At 44.7% G+C, this 20,336-nt stretch overlaps 1 protein-coding gene across 2 annotated transcripts in view; it reads right to left on the bottom strand.

The window, feature by feature from the left end:
• The window catches only part of GARNL3 (GTPase activating Rap/RanGAP domain like 3), a 149,294-nt gene that overhangs the window by 99,528 nt on the left and 29,430 nt on the right, over nt 1-20,336 (bottom strand). The window contains exons 1-2 of one of the 2 annotated variants that reach the window (XM_043566979.1): nt 12,502-12,622; nt 11,445-11,514 (exon numbers count right to left, since the gene is read on the bottom strand). In XM_043566979.1, coding sequence (XP_043422914.1) covers nt 11,445-11,514; nt 12,502-12,509 — 78 coding nt within the window. In that variant the 5' untranslated portion in view covers nt 12,510-12,622. Of the gene's footprint in view, nt 1-11,444; nt 11,515-12,501; nt 12,623-20,336 lie in introns of those variants that run through there. The other variant, XM_043566978.1, reaches the window with a different exon arrangement.

Below are 20,336 nucleotides of genomic sequence, written 5' to 3'. Positions count from 1 at the left end.
CCTTCCAAGGACCTAAAAACAAAGCTCTTAATATTCAGAGCCCACATGTGAAATTCTGGAAATAAGACCAAATTCTTTTCAACTTTAGCAGCCCCGAGAGAAGTAAAACAGTGGTTTTCAAACGTGTGCATATGTGTTCGTGGTTGTCTCATCCCCCAGTTTTGATGGTGGACCTGTCTAAATTCAGAAGTTAAGTACAGGTTCTTAAAAGGCACTTTTAGGGGCACGTGGGTGGCTCGGTCCGTTGAGCATCCAACTTTTGGCTCAGGTCATAATCTCACGGTTCATCAGTTCAAGCCCCATATTGGGCTCTGTTGGTGTGGAGCCTGTTTGGGATTCTTGTCTCTCCTCTCTCTCTGATCCTCTCCCACTCATGCTCGCTCTCTCTCTCTCTCTCTCTCTCAAAGTAAATAAATAAATAAAACTTAAAATTAAGAAAGCACTTACAAAACAATGAAAATATATTCTCTTCATGACAACAGTATACGAAGGTATATAACATGATATACTTTTGAGCAAGTTAAAAATTTACTTTTGCTACAACTGATGGTACCTGCTCCTGAGCCCGGTCTTCCTGAATGCTGAGGGGGCGCACGTGACAGGTGCAGGGCAGAGATCACTCTGGCCCAGGCACGATGTGAGAGGCAAAGGATGTTATCCAACAGGCACCAAGCAAGACTGCGTGCTGGAGACACACGTTAGAAATTTGCCTCCTGGGTATGTGAAAAACCACAATCAAGGCAGAAAACTAGATTTCCTGCGAAGAATTTACCAAGTAAACAATCTATGAACAGTGTGTATCTCTGATTATCTAAAAGATAAACTTTTAAACATTGGTCAGTATATTTGGAATATATATTGGTCAGAATTTGAAAGTATTTTTATAGGATGCCAGGGTACTATATCTCACTAGTTGAAGACCACAGGCGTCAATAAACAAAGACCCCAGGACACCCGCTACAGCAGCAGGGAGATCCCCTCGTGGGGAAGGACATGGCAGCAAGGGGATGGGAAGCCAGCAGGAAGGAAAAGCATGAGCATCCCTGGACCTGCAGAAGGTTGGGGATGGAGTATCTCCAAATCTAGGTAGGTAGATAGGTAGGTAGGGGTGTGTGTGTGTGTGTGTGTGTGTGTGTGTGTGTGTGTGTGAACTCCACACCCAACGTAGGGCTCAAACTCATGACCCTGAGATCAAGAATGACTGAGCCAGTCAGGTGCCCCTCTCTAGTTCTAGTTTTGAAACTAGAGAGCATGCTCATGCTGAATGTCATGGCTGTTTCCAAGATTTCTGCCTGGGAAAGTCTGGAGGACTTGTTTGGTATTCTTATTATAGTGTGTGCTCAGCTAGTGGAGTTGGTATCGTTTGGGGTCTCAACTACCCAAGATGGTCACCGAAAGGCTGGTCAGGTGGTGCTAATTCTCTTCAGGTGCCACTGATCTTGGAAAGTAGGTCATAAGTCATACTATATCAACAAATAGGGTGGGGAGGAGACAAGGGTCAGAATCATGCCATAAACCTGACTGCCGTCAATGGGGGACAGAAGATAGGCGGTTCAGGGCTGGATAGGGAAATGCCTTGTTTGTTTATGCTCTACCTTATTTTTAAAAATATTTAAAGCAGCTTACTGAGATATATCTTACTCAAAGGATGGAGTTAGATAAGAGCAAGCCCAGAACAAGGGCGAATTGGGTGTGGGTAAATAAAGTGAGAGCAAGAGAATCTGATCAGGATGTACGTTATAAAGCCCTTTAAGGTGGTGAGAGGCAAGCCATAATTAGGGCCCTGAGCCTCCCTGGAGGCCAATTCAAAGAGGAAAAAGCCCCAGTCATTGACAGGACTCCCAGTGCCCATAAGATTAACAACAGAGCAGCTCCTCAGGAGAAGCATCATACTTTTTGGTTCTGAGCAAAACTTTTCTCATAGGCCCTTTTAAAAGAGACACTTTATGGCAGACAGAAAAATCAAGAGCATCCTTCAAGAGACATACCATCTAGATTCATATGGCTCTTTTCCCATTCTGTCCATCAGGCCAAGTTAAAGACATAATGCCAAGGCACAGATCAAGAGAAGCAAGTCTAAGAGTGGCCAAGAACAGCAAGGCCAAGTTTTGGTAGCTATCTCATGGTGGACATTAATCCAGGAATTAAATTTAAACTATTATGGCATGGATGTCTCTTTGGATAATTCCTTATCAACATTCTTCTTAAAATCAAGCCTGTTAAGATTTGGCCAGAAGAGAGTTTGAAATTATACGTTTGAGCTAAAAACCTAAAGCAGGGCTACTCTGTGCTGCTGATTAAGGGCAGAATTGTCTGCTCCCAACAATCAACTTCGTTTCTTTAGAAAACAGCCTGTAAACAGTGGCTTGGAGGCTGAGCGATGAGGCCCAGGGGCTCCTGGAGACACACAGATGTGGGTTGAAATGTCACCTTTACCGCTTCACTGCCTGTGGGACCTCTCTGAGATCATCAGTTAAATGGGGATCCATTCAATATCCACAAATGTCTCCCCCCACCATGCACCAGGTGCAGCGTAATGAAATAATGCCTACTTCCTACAATTGTTTGTGAGGGTTAAATGGGGAAATGCACCAAGCATTGAGCTCAGTGACTGGCACACAGTAAACATTCAATAAATATTGAAACTAATAATAGTAATAAAATAATAATCACAATAGAAGGTTTCTGGCTCCATTATAATACATAATTACATGTGGAAGGTCTCAAGGTTCTACATCACAGGAAATGGTTGCAGTGATTTTAGCCTGGAAAAGTTTCAAAGTCAGCATTACCAATCACCCACCAAGACACCAAAAATATCCGAAAAAGCACCCACACTTTTACGCTGTGCTAACTTACTGGTAAACGCTCTGAGATAAACATGCCTGGAGGTACCTAACGGAGTCAACCTGCTATTGCAGACTTAGATATAAGCCGGTTCAATTTTGGAGAACATCTGCCCAACTTGTGATTTTAGCTGCAGAATGTTGAAGTCTTGATGTTTCAGTGTTCCTGAGGGAAATATGCTGGTGCCCTCAATAATCTCTCAATTTGGTAATACCACACAGAATGTAATTTCTCCTATCAAATGCCTATGAAAACAAAAAGCCTACTCAACCCTGAACAGAGAACAAAACCACACCGTGTCAGGGACGTGGGACCAGCAGCTACGTCACTCATTAGCCAAGAATCCTCCTTCTGTACAACAGTCCCACAGATATAATCCAAATTCGTGTCTGAGCAAAAACACAAATCGCTACGTATCGGGACTTCAAGAGTCCCCACACAGATAAAACCTCAGGTGCCAAGCAAGTCCACAGTCAACTGTCCTTTTGATAGTGATTAGACAGTCCCACCAGGTAGCCTTGGAGGCCACTGTGAGTTCCTAACAACAAAACCCTGCCATCCTCATAGAGAAGCATTTATGTGTCTTTCCCGTGCATCAGGGGAGAGTGCAACTCCTCCAAACACAGGCTTGCATCATTGAGGTCCAAGTTTAAAAAGGAATGGACAAAATACTACCCTTTGAAATTACCTTGCAGACTGTGACACCCCCAGAAGTATCCAGATGTAGGGTTATATGAAAATCAGCAGCTGGGCTGGGCAGGAGAGAGATCTATATTGTGCCCATACCATTCATCATTCATAACACATCAGGTTCTTATCCACTGAGTCAAAGGCCAAGAAAAGATCAATAAAAGCTACAAACAATCTTTGCTTTTCCTGACAGATTTTGATATAAAGTGGTGAAGAATGGTCGATGGTGTAATAGCTATGCTTTGCCGAGAATGCTGCCATGAGAGACCAGACTTTCAATTCATCAAGAAGAAAAATGGCATATATTTTAGATGGAACGCACTGCAAGCTAATGAGTCCAATTATATTGGGGGGGGGGTGCCAAAGAGGCTCATTATCCCTTTCCTTTATTTATATTTGATGGGTTAGGCTACTTTCTAATTTCAACGAAATTGAACCATTCATTCATTCAATCAATACTTACTGAGTAATGAATGTTAAGTACTCTGCTTGGTGCTAGGCAGACAGTGGTAACTAAAGAGCCACGCTTTCTATTTTTAGGAAGTTTATAATCTACACCCTTGTGTGTGGGACTGAGAAAAGTGCCAGGGAGAACAGTCCACTGGCAGAAGAAGAAATTCTCACCAGGTGTTTTTTAGGTTGAGATTGTAAATCATCTACCAGATGAGGGAATGTTAGAGAACCATTTGGTGGGGGGGAGGGGGGGGCGTCATGCCATTCGAAACTGAATTTTGTCTATAATGTTTTCAGAGAGAAGTTGCCCCACCCACAAACTGTGCTGAGGTGATGGGTCTAAGAGGTCTTTTTTTTTTTTTTTTTTTTTTTTTTTTTTAAAGGCCGTTTTTATACCACATGACGCCACTTCCCCGAACACAACAGTGTCAATCAGGGACAGACACCTGAACCAGAGGAACCAATCTGTTCTACTTGGAATTTGAAATTAGGGCTCAAGGATGAACAGACGGTGGTGGGCATTGGGGCTGTAAGACCAGGGGAAACTAGGGGGCTGGAAGTCAATTTAGTAACAAACAGCATTTAATAAGAATTTAGTGTGTACCAGGTCTTAGAAATACAACAATGAGCAAGACAGACATGGTTCCCACCCTCATTCCTGGTGGATGACAGAGTAGAAAGTAAATAAATACATGAAATAAATGGAGGGTGTTAAATACTATTAAGAAAAGAAATAGGATGCTGAGTTAGAGAACAGCATTGAGAAGAGAACCACTTTAGGGAGAGTGCCTCTCCGAGAAAGTGACATTTAAATTTTTTAATGTTTATTTATTTTTAAGAGAGAGAGAGAGAGAGTGAGCATGCGTGAGTGTGAGCGGAAGAGGGGCAGAGAGACACGGATTCCAAAGCAGGCTCCAGGCTGTGAGCTATCAGCACATAGCCCTACATGGGGCTCGAACACACGGACCCCAAGATCATGACCTGAGCCAAAGTTGGATGCTTAACTGACTGAGCCACCCAGGCGCCCCCGAGAAGGTGACATTTAAGCTGAAACCAGCCATGAGAAGTGCCGGAGAAGCCCGTTCCAGGCAGAAGGAAGTTTAAGTGCAAAGGTCCTGGGACAGGGAAGAACTCACAGCGTTCTAGAGACCAAAATAAGGCCAAATGTGTGAAGCACAGTGAGGGAGTGGCATGAGAGAAGGTGGAAGAGGAAGGCAGAACCGGATCACACAGGCTCTTGTAGGGCTTTGCAAAGGGTCTTGAATGGGCAGCCAAGGGTTTTAGGAAAGAAAAGACACTGTATTGTCAACATTTTAAAATATCACTCTGGTGTGAGGACAGACATAGAGACTAACAGGATGGAAGAGAAAGCCTAGAAATCAACCCTTGCATATATGGTCAATGGATTTTAGACAAGGGTGACAAGATCATTCAATGGGGAAAGGACAGTCTTTTTTTTTTTTTTTTAAGTTTATTTATTTTGAGAGTGAGTGAGCATGTGAATAAGTGTGTGCAAGCAGGGGGAGGGCACAGAGACAGAGAGAGAGAGAGAGAGACAGACAGACAGACAGACAGACAGACAGAATCCCAAGTAGGCTCCACACTCAAGTGAGGAGCCTGATGTGGGGCTCGAACTCACAAACCATGAGCCCTGAGCCAAAATCAAGAGTTGGATGCTCAACTGACTGAGCCACCCAGGCACCCCAAAAGGACAGTCTTTTCAATAAATGGGGCTGGAAAAATGGATCTCCACATGCAAAATAATGAAGCCAGACCCCTGTGTCACTCCAAACACACATGAAATAACTCCAAATAGATCATAAACCTATCAAATGAAGCTGGACCCCTACCTTACACCATATACTACATACAACAATTCAAAATGGATCAAACACAAAAAACGTAAAACCTAAAACTATCAAGCTCTTAGAAGAAAACACAGGGTGAAATCCTCATGACATTTGGATTTGGCAGTGACTTCCTGAATATACTATTGAAAGCACCTGCAAGAAAAGAAAAAATAGATGAGGGGCACCTGGCTGGCTCAGTCGGAGGAACACACGGCTCTTGATCTCGGGGGGCATGAGTTTGAGCCCCATGTGGGGTGTAGAGATTACATAAACAAACAAACATTTTAAAAAGGAAAAGTGGATGGATTGGACTTCATGAAGATTAAAAACTTCTATGCATCGAAGAATACTGTCAACAGAGTAAGAAAACAGCCAAGATAACAAGAAAAAAGATGTGAAGATCATATATCTGATGAGGGAATTAGTATCTAGAATATATTAGGAGCTCCTGTAACTCAGTACAAGACAAACAATTCAACAGCAAAACAAACAACCCTATTAAAAAACAGGCAAAGAGGGCAAAGAACTTCAATACCATTTCTCCAAAGGAGAAATACAAATGACCATTAAGCGCATGAAAAGATGCTCAACATCATTAATCACGAGCGAAAGGCCAATCACAACAATGAGGAGGTGCCCCTCTACATCCATTGGAATGGCTATTAAACAAAATGGAGCCAATAGGGGTGAGAATGTGGAGAGAGTGGAACCCTCGTGCATCACTGATGGAAACGTAAAATGGCGCGGCCACTGTGGAAACAAGCTTGGGGATTCTCTAAGAGTTAAAAATGGAATTATTACAGGATCCAGCAATTCCACTCCTAGCTAACAGACCCAAAAGATTTGAAAACAGCGACTCAAACAAATACTCGCACACCAGCGTTCATGGCAACATTATTCACCATAGCTAAACAAGTGCAAGCAACCCAAGCATTCATTTAGACAAATGGATAAGCCAAATGTGGTGTCTATAAAGGACACAATTCATCCATGAAAGGGAAGAAATTCTGATACATGCTAGAACATGGATGGACCTTGAAAAAAGCATGCTAAGTGAAATAATCCAGACACAAAGGACAAAGAGGGTAGCACTCCACTTACATGAGGTCCCTAGAGTAGGCAAATTCATAGAGACAGAAAGTAGACTAGAGGTTACAGGGGCTGGGAAGAGAGGGGAACGTGGCGTTGTTGTCTAATGGGTACAGTTACTCTTAGGGATGATGAAAAATGCTCTGATAGTGGGTGATGATGATAGGTGCACAACATTGTGAATATGCTCACTGCCCCCCTGAAGTGTACTCTTAAAAATGCTAAATTTTATGTAGTGCATATTTGACCACAATAAAAAAAAAAAAAAAAAGCAAACCAAACAAACAAATAAACAAACCATCACCACTTGGAAAACAGACGGGAGAGAGGTGACTGTGCAATCAGGGGAGCTGGGCCGCAGACAGAGCGGCACCGATTTGCAGGGGAGAAATCACAGACCAGAGAGAACCCGAGAAAATAGCTGCTTGATGGCTTCCCGGTCACATGAGGCCCAGCTGTGCTGGCTGAGCTTCATTTTGGTGAGACCCACCCACATGCTTTCCGTGAATCGCCTCAGACTTGAGCTGGACTGAGTGGGCCTTTGTTCCTTGCAAGGAAACAATCCCTGATGAAGGCAGGGAACAGCTGGGATCCAGTGAGGCAGCAGCCTGGGCACTAAACGCTGGAGGTTCCTAAAGCCAGACACAGCTCCAGGAGGGCAGAGAAACTGCTTTTCCTTCCTCTCGGGGCTTAGCACCGGGCCTGCTGCGGGGTGACAGGCCTCCACCAAATGGTTATCGGGTGAGCACCGAGAAGCCCTCCGTGAGCCTTCTCATAAAGGTCTGAGCTTCCACGTTCTCGCTCACCAAGTGTACGCCCAATTTAAATCAAGCCAACTGAGCCCCGAAACCTATCCTCACTGTCGATGTGAACAGCCAAGCTTGGTTCTTCACAAGGACTTCTACCTCATTCGGTCAAGGTCAAAAGAAGTCTATGCAAAAATTTCAATTTTACAGGCTGCTGGCCACCCTTTTATCAACTTTGAGTTTCAGGATGCCCAAGATTTATTGAGTTTCCAACAACATTCATCAACCCGAGTGTGTTTAAAAAAAAAAAATTAACCTTATTTTCTCATGACCAGAGAATCCACAAAACGGTTACTAATTTAATCACGCCTGTTGGTCAAGAGGACAGCAAATGTCTCCTTCCTTAAAACACTGGAGTCAGAATTTCGAGAGATCCTGAGAGGGCAAAAATGGAACTTGGCTCATTTCACTCGTCTCAACCATGCCAATCACCAGTGCCTGTCATTTCTGACAAGGGAAGAGTCGACACAACCTAACTGCACAAAAGGAGGGGAACTGGAACCCAGAGAATCTATGGCAATGCTGGGCTACCACATGATTAAAATGGTAACTGGAAGACTATATAACAAGAAGACATCTACAGGGGCACCTGGGTGGGTGGCTCAGCTGGTTGAGCATGCGACTTCGGCTAGCGTCATGATCTCAGAGTTTGTGGGTTCAAGCCCCACATCAAGGCTCTGTGCTGACAGCTCAGAGCCTGTAGCCTGCTTTGGATTCTGTGTCTCTCTTTCTCTGCCCCTCCTCCACTCATGCTCTGTCTCTGTCTTTCACAAATGAGTAAACGTTAAAAAAAAAAAAGACATTTACAAAATATAGCTAAATGAAAAAGAGAGAGAAATGTGAAATTATACATATAATTTGATTACAACTAGGTGGGAATGAGGTGAGTAGCTCTAAAGCCTGGAAGGTACCCAAAGGAGATGAAAAAAGGGGCTGCAGGGCAGAGGAATGACACATGGATTTTTTTAATGCTTATTTATTTATTATGAGAGAGAGAGAGAGAGAGAGAGAGAGAGAATGCATGCAAGTGAAAGAGGGGCAGAGAGAGGGACAGAGAAAACCTTAAGCAGGGTCCGTGCTGTGAGTGTAGAACCCGACATGGGGCTTGAACTCACAAACCTCAAGATTATGACCTGAGCCCAAATCAACTCTGATGCTTAACCAAGTGAACCACCTAATTCCCATTATTGGAATTTTTAAATGTATTTAAAATTTACTTTATAATATTCAAAAAGTCAACTACACACACACACACACTCATGGCTCCAGAGTAAAAATCTGAACAAATGGAAGGAAGAATTTTAGCCAGTGAGCTGCCTCATCAGGCTGGGGATGACGATGGCTAGTCTAGGGCTCGTCAAGGCAGTGTTTCTTCAAGCGTGATCCTGGGACTGGCAACATCACCATCCTCTGGGAACTTGCTAGAAATGCACGTTCTGGGTTAACCCCAGACCTACTGGATTGGAAATTCTGGGGATGGGGCCCAGCAGCCTGTTGTGATAAACTCTCCATGTGATGCAGGTGGCTGCTCAAGTTTGAGAACCACTACACTCAAGTACCTCCCCAACCCGACAGTGTGTGGTTCCCACAAGCCTACAAAGGGTCACCTTTGGGGCGGTCTGGGAGATCAGTTAAGTGTCTGACTTCAGCTCAGGTCATGATCTCAAGGCTCATGAGTTCAAGCCCCATAACAGGCTCTCTGCTGTCAGCACAGAGCCCGCTTCAGATCCTCTGTCTCCCTCTCTCTCTGCCCCTCCCCCACCGGCACGCATGCTCGCTCTCAAAAATAAACATTTAAATAAGTAAGTGAATAAATAATCCATCTTTCATGACTTTGTTTTCTCCCCAAACACCACTCTCACTGTTTATAAGAGCTCCGTATGACTTACTGGATCAGGTTCAAAGTCTTTACCTGAGTGAGAGTCACGGTTCTACTTTTATTGCCAAATTTTATCTATACCACCACAGATGGCTACCTAACAGGAACTGTGCTTATGCGTGCCATCTCATTCAATCCTCCCGACAACTCTATAAGGCAGATAATATTAATAGCTCCATTTATATAATAATATGATGTCCCCACAGATGAGAAAGTGGGGGCCAAAAGAAGTCCAAGATCATACAGCTAGGAAATGATGAAACAGGCACGACTTCAGAGCATGTGTTCTTTGGCACCACTGAGGTTCAGAGAAGCTCCCAGACAACAGTGGGTGGTGGAGCCAGTATGCGAAGCCGGCCCGATGTCAAAGTCTGCCGGCTCTGTACCACTCGGCTCTGCTGCTTCACACTCTCTGCTAGGCAGGGCCACTTGCTCACTGCCCTTGGAATACAGCACCGCCAAGAATCACATTGTTGGCCAACATCTACTGTCGATCTTTCACCACCAACCCACGTTAGACAGCCTGTGTGAGGCCTTCCAGGCTGCTTCCGTGAGATCCCTGGCTAGGAAGGGTCACACCCTCCCTTCTCTGAACCCCCACCGTGCCCTATCTGTATCCCTCTTCCGATATTTACCAGTTCCCGCCCCGAATCACAGTTACACACGTGCTCCTTCGGGAGAGGCGGTGGTCTGAGCTGGCCTGGTGCCACCGATGACTGACACAGAACATGCATTGATTGAGCCAAGCAATGTGTCTTTTATGTGACTAAATTCATTTTTTAGATATTTTACGTATCTTATCTGCCCAGCTCAAGACAGTAAGCTCCTTAAGAACAAGGACCAAACCTTTTACTTATTTTATATTTTCAAGACTACTCAGCCCTGGGCCAGATAATACAGTCAAGTCTGTAAGATAAGCTGGAATTCAAATAAAATGCTACTGGTACACAACTCTGGTATAATTTTTCCTACTACTTAAGCCCTGCAAGAATGCAGCATATATTAGTGGAGGATAACTGGGTTCGACACAAATGGATCCAAGCAACTCATTTTTTTTGTAAATAGAAAGAATAAATTTAATGTTTTTAATAGTGTTAGATAATAATCAAGAGAATTCCATGAGCACATTTTCCTGCAAATTTGTTCAAATTTCCATGGGGGACCAAAATCACAATTCTGTCTTTAAAAAATTGAGGCTAAAATATGCCTTCATTATTATTATTCCTCTTTTAAAATGAAAGCATACTCTTTCCAAAAATCATAACATAAACCCAATGTCTCTCATAAGGAAAATGTGTATATTTTCATTCCGCATAACTATCATCTATTAAAGTCATTTATCTAGCCCAACAAATATACTTTTAATAGGAAGAAAAAAAAAATCTAATCAATATTCTAACTCCTATCACATATCCAGAAAGCAAAGGTACAGAAAATCAGAATAAGTCTTTCAATAATATTTAAACCTCAGAAACTAGGTGTGTAAACTTTTAAGAATAAGATAATACAAAAACCCAATGCTGCCTCTCTTAATTCATTAATCATTTAATTGAATTACATAGCCCGATTTTATACACCAGAGAAAAATACCAAGCCACAACATATTTTTTAACAGACTGGGAGACACAGATTAAGAGTACGTGACAATAAAAACAAGTAGATAAAGATGATCGGATTTTTATGGCCTTTCAACAGTCATTTCTTCCCGTCCAAGCCTTATACTGTACCCACATGGTCTGACAGTAAATAGACAACAAAAGATCTGATGAGCTTGGCGATGCTCTAAATCTAAATCAATGTACTACCACTGAACAGACAGTGTAAACTTACCAGCTCCACAGATCCATAATGTTTCCTACTGAAATCCCCACGTCTACAGCCTAGGTCTTCCGAGACAGAGCTGGAACAAAAATGCTTCATCAGTATTATACATAGCGATCTGGCCACAAACCTTCTGCAAAAATCCACTACCATTTGCAAAAAGGGCTGCTATGGAACAGGCTCGCCCCAGCTCCTCACTGCAGGGGAGCCTCCTCGCCACAGACACAGTCCTCAGCAGCCATTGCAGTGCCCAGCTTCCTGGAGCCCTCAGTAAAAAGAAAAACACCCGAGTCATCCCTGCAAGTATAGGCAATGATTGAATTAAATATTTAGTCATTTGGAATCGATTGAAATTTCCAAGGCGACTGGTGGTTTATAATTTCATTTCTGTATAACCAAAGGGGATGAGAAACCCTGCAGTAAACTTGAGGCCAGGGACAAAGCTTGCAATTATCTTTCGTTTAAGAGAGCCTCTTTGTCCCACATGTTCAACATAAAAATAACCAGCATTATTTGATGCTATATGGCAGAAATGAAACTTGAAATAGGAGGGAAAAACTTCAAAATCCTGGTAGGCCCCTCCCCACCCCCCCCCCCCCCGCTTTAATTTATGACAATATGACAATGTGAAAAAAAGAGAGCATCCCTGACAGAAAAATCTAAAAACCTAACTTCAAGGATATTCAGTTTTTATATAACAGTAGCTAATGCCTCTCCCACCCCCCACCCCCAGGAGGCTTAAATCAGATAAGAAAAATCACATGCATTGTGGAGAAGAGCAATTAAAACACGGGTGAAACTCTTACTGCATTTACATCTTGAATGTATAGTTACACACTCAAAAGATACATATCTTATCCACGAGGTAGTATATTTAGGACCCCAAGCAGTGCTCCTGAAACCACCGGAGATTCACAAATGCAAGCAGCTTTAACAAGTCTTGTCCTCAGAGGTCATGCAAATAACTCCTACTGAAACGTAGAAAACAGAACTGCACGGGAGCTCCATGTTTGATATATCCAAAAATGTTTGGGCTCTAACATGCAGAGAAAGGTGAATTTTGTACCTTTTCATCCTTCCTTAAAAGGTGGCTACATTTTCTACATTACAGCCTCCTTGGCACGCTCAGGAAGAGACTGACTCTGCTGTTTAGCATCCACGGACCTGACTCTTTGCCAGGACACTATTTGATAGGCTCCAAGCAAGACAGCATGAGAGAAATGAGATTAGAGGGTCTAATGGTATTCTGCTTCCACCATTTCACAGAGATGGCTGAATTAATCTTATATGAGAAATTTAACCTTTTGTAGTCTCCACTTCCTTAGCAGAAAATGTGCAACAAATTAATGACTGCAGCTTGGAAGAGTGTCCTAGATATTACCCAGGCAACCGTCCTGCTTTCAGTGACAGGATTTTCTGTCCCCCCCCACCCCCCACCCCCAAATCCCTGAAAGAGATTTAAAACTTCTGGTCTGTATTAAATATGTCCTCTATGTCCATTTTCAAAACCCTCCTGGAGAATCTGCCATTGCCCTACATAACAGTTTCAGGATCCTTCCCCGGTGGCCCTGCGTAACCGAGAGAGGGGGCTCCAGTGACAGGAGTGTCTAAGCACCAGCTAGAGATCAGGCAGAGAGTGGACGCCCAGTGGCTGATGACTGAAAGCTCTGTCTGCCTGGCTCGGCCCACCTCTTCAGTTTTAGTGGGGCCACCAGCCCACCATCAATAGCAGCAGTTTCTAACACGAATAGCCAATATCATGAAAAGAACAGACATGCTGGGCTCTGGGCCCCTCCCCGGGCTGCTCTCAGCACCACCGAGGGTGTTCTAAGACACAGTGCCAGCTCCCTAACTTTGCCAACAGCCAGAAAGTAACTCAACAAAGATGACAGGTCTGTGTCCTGGGGCAATCACATCCTCAGAAGCTTCATAGTGGGAAAGCAGTGTCCTATGAAAACAACCAGGAGAGAGAGAAACAGAACATCTGCTATCGGTTGTCCTTTTCCCCCTCTAATTACATCTGCCCCAATACACTGCAGAGACAGTGCCTGCTGATGGTGGGAGCCAGGCTGAACTATATGGGTGCACTTCTGCGGCCTCAGGAGGCACTCAAACCGCCTTGTTATGAAACCCTCCTGGCTCCCCTACGCCGTCCCCAGGCTCTCTGGCCCCTTCGGACCCAGCACAGGAGATGTGATTGAAGAGGTCACCCGGAGCTCCAAGAGGAACTTTGTTCTCCTGCAGGTCCCCGCGCCTGGCCTACTGCTCGGCACAGAGTGGACATGCGGGACATGTTTGTTGTATTAGTGGAGATCTTCGCACACCGTTTGGATCTAACTAGCTAATGCCTGACAGCACCCCTCGTGGGCACGAAGGCTGACATTCTCTCTCATAAGCCAATGGTCATTGTTCCATCCGTCCAGACAGCTCTGGCCCAGGAAGCAGACACTGCTATGTGCACGCCAAACCTTAATCTGTTTTCCTCTTGGGCTTGTCACTAGACTACGTGTCCCAAGCCCCTCTTGCAGTGTGACTGCATGACTGGGCTCTGGCAAAGAGGATATGGGCACCACTTCCAGGCACATCCCATGGGACGTCTTACTTTCCTTTCCCTTGGCCAGCAGGGTGGGGAGGGCTGCAAGGACCCCCAGGAGGGCAGAGCGTCAAGAGGAAAAACACCTGGGTCTCTGAAAGACGAAGCAGAGGGCCACACCTCCAAGAGCCTCCGTATTAGAATATGATGTGAGCAAGAACTAAACACTGAGTGTGTTCATCCCTTAGAATTTAGGTTTACCCGTTAAAGCTGTGGTGTCACCCAAAGTCATATGGAAGTAGGTATCATGCAAGTGGGGTGCTCCCATAGCAACAACCTACTATCTGTGGCACCGGCCTGGTAGGCAGGCAGCTGCCAGTAAGGAAACTGATCTCAGAGGCTGGGAAAATGGAGATCTACGTAACAAGGTGGCAAAATATGGGATGAAACTTACACCCGCGGTAATGTAGAAGGCGGACCTGCAGCCCTAGGGAGAGTGGCTGGACAGAGCAGTGATGCTGTGCATGGCTGCCACTGGCCGACCTTAGCAAGGTTTTTTACAAAGAAGAGACGAACCCGGGCAAGAGCCAGATGGATTTCACACACAAGAAGCAAACAGAGAGCGTCTAGAGACCAAGGGCTTCACAGGCTTTGAGAATTCATGGGTTTTGGACTCCAGACAGTAAGAGTTCTGGCCAGTGCAGTGTGGGTAGAAATGATGGGTACCTCTTCCACGGATAGTCCTTGCTCTCTTTCCTCATCCACCGGTTGAATGGAGAGGGCAATGAAGACCAAGGGGGGGGGGGGGGTGAAGCCACAACATGAAGGAGGCTTGGTGACCACAGAGAAGATCCCACATGATGTGAGTGAAAAATAACTTTTCTTATTTTATGGCACTAAGACTCAGAGTTTATTACAACAGGTGATTTTACCTTAACAGATAAAGCTCTCCACAGGTAACAGACAGGGGAAGGGTAACTCCCACAAAAAGGGGTTGTCAGAGGGCTGGTGGGCCAGGATGACTCTCCGGGGTGAGCAAACGGTGGCCCCCCAACTGCCTGTTACTGCGAACAAAGTTTTATTCACACACAGCCACGCCCTCTGGATACAGGTAGTCTGCAACGGCTTTGGCATCACAAAGACCGAGCTGAGTACCTGCAACAGAGACTGCATGGGCCACAAAGCTCAAGCTATTTACCACCTGGCCCTTTTACAGAGAAAGTCTGCCCGGCCACTGCCATGCAGACTCACAGATCCTTTTTGTTGGTTTCAGGCCTACCCATAAACTGTGATTAATAAGCCAATGGAAATACTCAAGTCCACCAGAATCCCTGGGGGAAGCTTTCTAAAAATGCAGGTTCCCTGGCCCTATTCCCAGAGGCTGTGATTCAGCACGTCTGCGACTCTAACAAGCAGCCGGGAGAATTCTGATACAGGTGGTCCACAGACAGTGTTTTGAAAAATACTGCTCTTCCAGACGACTCTGGAATCCCTGGGAAACCCGTTCACCATTCTGCAGCACTTTTATAAGGAAGGTCAAGGCCTTGTTTGTTTTCTACCACTGGGAGGACATACGGGTGATACGGTCCTTAGGGGCAGGTGCTTCAGTCACAGATATAAGTCCTTAACCTCTCTGGGCAATAGTTCCCTCCTGGATAAAATGTGGTTGTTGCTATCGCCTACTTAACAGGGTTAGAAAGAATAAATTAGAATAAAAGTTTATTTTAAGCACAAGGTCTGTCACTTAAAAACTACTCAATTAGTGTTAGCTATTATTACTGCTCTTATTAGTAGTATCAATTCTTAGGTTGTTAGAGCCCTGGGAAGGGACATTTGCCATAAATGATTACACGCTTTTTCCAGAGTTTTAAATAAGACCCCTCCCCCGCCAACCTTGCAGAAGAGGAGGCTTGGGGCCAAGCAGTAGGCCTCCCAGGGCAAGGCTAAGTATAGCATCACAGCTCAGCATGACATCTCCTCCCTAAAAGGGTTGCCCTAGCAGTGCGACCTCACCTAGAAAATACTTAGGACCCAAGAACATGTCACCAGCACAAGGCAGGTGCAAAAAAGAACCAGAGAGTTCAAGTTCTTCACATGCAGTGTGGTCTGGGCTCTAAATAAACTGTTTTAGCAAAACTAATGTGTGAGGATGCCGGATCATGCTTTGCAAGCGTGTACAGAGCTGAGGACCTTCATGTCACGTCTCTAAATAAGGCCAGGGATAGGAGCACAGATTTCCAGCCCCACAAAGAGGCTAGAAAAATTACCATTACATAACTCAGGTTCTCGGAAGGCAGGACAACCCCCTCCAAAGAGTCAAACTAAATAAGGAAAGAAAAGAAGCTGACACTCAATGATACAGGTTCTTACTCGACTGACCTGGAGCTTAGTGACTCACCTTAACGACAGGCCAGACCCCACCAATCCAGGCCTCAGTCATTTCTAGCCCTGCTGGAATAAAGCCAGCACGGGGACTCTTCCTGGATCAGCAGAGAGAATTTGTGAAAGGCAACAGGCAGTTTTTCAGAAGCCTACTGATGGCAGAGTTCAATGTCAGGAGCTCCAGGACAATGCCTCAGCCCCCTTGATAAGCAGACAGTAATAGACAGATGGAAGAGATTCCCCTATTTGAGGAACAGAGAGGCTAAAAAATGTGCCAGACTACAGACTGAGGCGTGGAGGGAGCCTGAGCTTCTAAACACCAGGAACTAGAACAGCTTATTGCACATAAGGGACCAGTTGTCTCTCTTGAAGATAAGCGACACCGAAAAAGCAGAGCTGCAATTATACATTAATTTCCAGGGGTGAGATGGAAGAATTCTGTCCTCGTTTGAAGACACTTAAGATACCAGGAAGAAGGAATTAAGCAGGAAGGTCTGTAGAGCGAAAGGAGCCCTGGAAATCAGAGCCCCTTGATTCTTGCTTCAGACAGCACCCTGTTCCCCTACCGTGTTGCTGGGGTTGCAGGTACCATGTGCTCTGTGGACCAGGATCTTAAGTTTACCACACCCTTAGCAAATTCCACCAGCCATAAGGTGGTCAGACACGCGTGCCCGGATTTGGATCTCTTTGGCACACTGGCTCTGTGACCTCAGGCAAGTTACTTACCCTCCCCGAACCTCTTTCCTCATCTATGACATGGGCTTAAAATAACATCTGCCTCCACAGGGGGATTAAAAGCACAACACCTGACATAGTAGCCACTAAATACATGTTCGTTATTCTAAACCCCACAGACCTTATCTATCTTGGTCACCACCAGGCCCTGTGCGTCTTTCAGAGTACCTGGCTCATAGCAGGCTGCTCAGTACATATTTGTTAAATAAATGAATCATGAATAAACAAATGATAATGTCTGCTCACCTTTGCTCTGCTTAAGCTCAGGTGGGTCCCTGCTTCCTTCTCATTCCCCTTTCCCCCACCCCAGAATTAGCTATTCTGAAACATCTCTTTCGGTGCATCTGATGTTACTTTCACTGTTACTCATCACCTTTCTCATTCAAATCCTCTTTTCTCCAACATTCTGGAATGCATTCCTCCTAGAATATTTATGTACTCACTAAGTTTCCAACAAAGACATATGTCCCCAGAATTCATCTGGTTCTCTACTATTAATGAAGTCTTACAATTCCCTGCAAGGTTTCTCTTAGTAACGATCTCTACCACCGCCTCTAAAATTTTCTAAATAAAAAAAAAAAAAAAAAAAAAAAAAAAACAGCAACCACACCAAATACTGGTGAGGACAGGAGCAGCCGGACCTCTCACACACTGCGGTGGGAATGTCACATGGTAAGCTGAGCCTCTTTGGGAAACAGTTTGGCAGTGACTTATAAAATTAAACATGCAGTTTACCCATATGACCCAGTAATTGCACCCTTGGGCATTTATCCTGGAGAAATGAAAGTGGATAGGCACAAAAATCTGTACACAAATGTTTCCTAGCAGCTTTCTGCGGAAAAGCCCCAAGCTGGGAAAATCCTAGAAGTCCTTGAAAGGGCAAATGGTTAAACAAACTACGGTATATCCATCCCACGGAGTATTGCTCAGTAATTAAAGGAACAAACTACAGGAAAATGCAACAACTTGCACCAATCTCCAGGGGATTATGGTGCGTAGAAAAAAGCCGATCCTAAGAGGTTACGTTGTGTGTGGTTCCCTTTATATAACATTCTCGAAATGACAAGGTTAGGGAGGTGGGCATGGTTATAAAGGGCTACATGAGGCACCCTGCGGTGATGGAGCCTTTTTGTACCTTGCCTGTGGTGGTGGGTAACCAGACCCAGCCATATCACAGAACTGCACGTAAAACAGGAAATCTAGGACCAGCAGACTGTATCCATGACAACTTTGTGGTTGTGATACACTGTATGATAGTGACGTAAGATGCTACCTTGGGGGGAACTGGGTAAAGGGCACATGGGATCTCTCTCTGTTCTTTTTTCTTTCTCCTTAAGCCGCTGCATGGGGCTTGAACTCATGACCCCGAGATCAAGAGTCATGAGCTCTACCGACTAAGCCAGCCAGGTGTCCCTCTCTGTGTTATTTCTTACAACTTTATATGAATCTATGATTCTCTCAAAAATAAAAAGTTTCATTTAAAAAAACTATCTGAGGGGCGCCTGGGTGGCTCAGTCGGTTAAGCGTCCGACTTCGGCTCAGGTCATGATCTCACGGTTTGTGGCTTCGAGCCCCTCATCGGGCTCTGTGCTGACAGCTCGGAGTCTGGAGCCTGCTTCGGAGTCTATGTCTCTCTCTCTCGGCCCCTCCCCTGCTCGCTTGCTCTCTCTCTCTCTCAAAAATAAATAATTTTAAGATATTAAAAAAAAACTGTATCTGAGCCCAAATTCTTTCACTTATTCAATAAATAGTTACTGCACACCTATGAGATCCCAGGTGGTAAGCCAGGTGCTAAACCGGAGACGTGTGGACCCTGCCCTCACAGCACTTACTGTTCAGCAGGAAATGTTCAAGTACATGGCGTTTCACAGGAGCAAAAATATTGTGCAAGAAAAGCACATCTGGGTCTAGCAAATACAGTAAATTGTGAAACAGCCTCTTGTTATGACTTCATGAGTAGCATATGCAAACTTCAGGTGCGGGTGCCCCACAGCAGAAGCCTGGAAGGTCTGTTGTGCTTTCCTCAGCACCAGACCGGCCATCCGGAAAGCTGGGAACCACCGCCTACCAAATGATCCCAGTAAGTGTAATGTCTGGGCATCTGCTCGCTCCCTTCCCCACTCTTCAGTGACCTGGGTTCTCCTCTCCTATAAGGTCATGACTGGAGGGCTTTCCAGCTGACAGTATAATTTGTCCACAGGAGACCTCTACAGGTATGACCACAAAGTGTTAAACAGGAACTTCTTCAAGGAAAAAAAAAAAAAAATCAACAGACAACATATGTTGCTGCATACCTCCCTTGATCACTAGCAGCTTTTACTTCTTTGGGGAAATCCTTCCAAGGTCTGTCTCGGCAGGTCCTCAGAGTTTTTCCACTGAGGTGCACAAGATCTGCCTCTGGCTGCGCCCAGGCCCCGAAGGGACGCATGCTATCCAGGGTGGGCGCTTCTGAACAGTCCCCTATGTGGCAAGAATCCTAGGGAAGACCCAGGTCATTCTGACGCTTGCGACTCAGAAGAGCGCCCCTGGCCCCTGGGCCTGAGCCGGTTAGACATGCAGACTCTCGGGCCCTACCCCAGGCCTAATGAAACAGAATCGCCTTTTAACAAAATCCCCTGAGGTTTCATATACACACTGAAATTTGGGAAGCACCAATTCTAGATCTTGATTCTCCAAACTTTTTCCCTAATTTGTTTTATGATGACATATTTCAAGACACAGAAAAATAGATAACATAATGAACATTACAGATAGACTTGAAACGCCGGGGTACCTCTCTTTGATCCTACTGCCCTCTCTCCTTCCCCTGAAACAATCACTAAATAATTTGATATATACTTCTGGCTCATATTTTTATATTAGTACTACCTACGTACTTACTCGTAAACAATATGCGATATTATTTCGCATGTTTAAAAATTTTACACAAATAAATACCGCACTATGGTATGTCTTTCCACAACTAATGTCTCTGGTTGAACAATCTGATGTCAAGATTTAGACATGTGGATACCCGTAGCTCTAATTCATTCACACACACGGCTGTACAGCATCCTTCTGCATTAATGTACCATTGTTCTCCATTCTCCTACTCTTGGACATTTCAGTTGTTTCCAGTTTCTAAGCAACACTGTAATGAACATCCTTTCACAACTCTCCTTCAGGACGATAATCATGTCCCTAGATCACATACCCAGGAGGGGGAACTGCTGGGTCATAAGAGCCTGTTTATTTTCTCTACATATTGCAAA

The sequence above is a fragment of the Prionailurus bengalensis genome, chromosome D4 (assembly GCF_016509475.1).
Source record: "Prionailurus bengalensis isolate Pbe53 chromosome D4, Fcat_Pben_1.1_paternal_pri, whole genome shotgun sequence".
Classification (NCBI taxonomy): Eukaryota; Metazoa; Chordata; class Mammalia; order Carnivora; family Felidae; genus Prionailurus; species Prionailurus bengalensis.
Note: the sequence above shows the minus strand (reverse complement) of the source record. Positions and strands in the feature narration are given on the sequence as shown.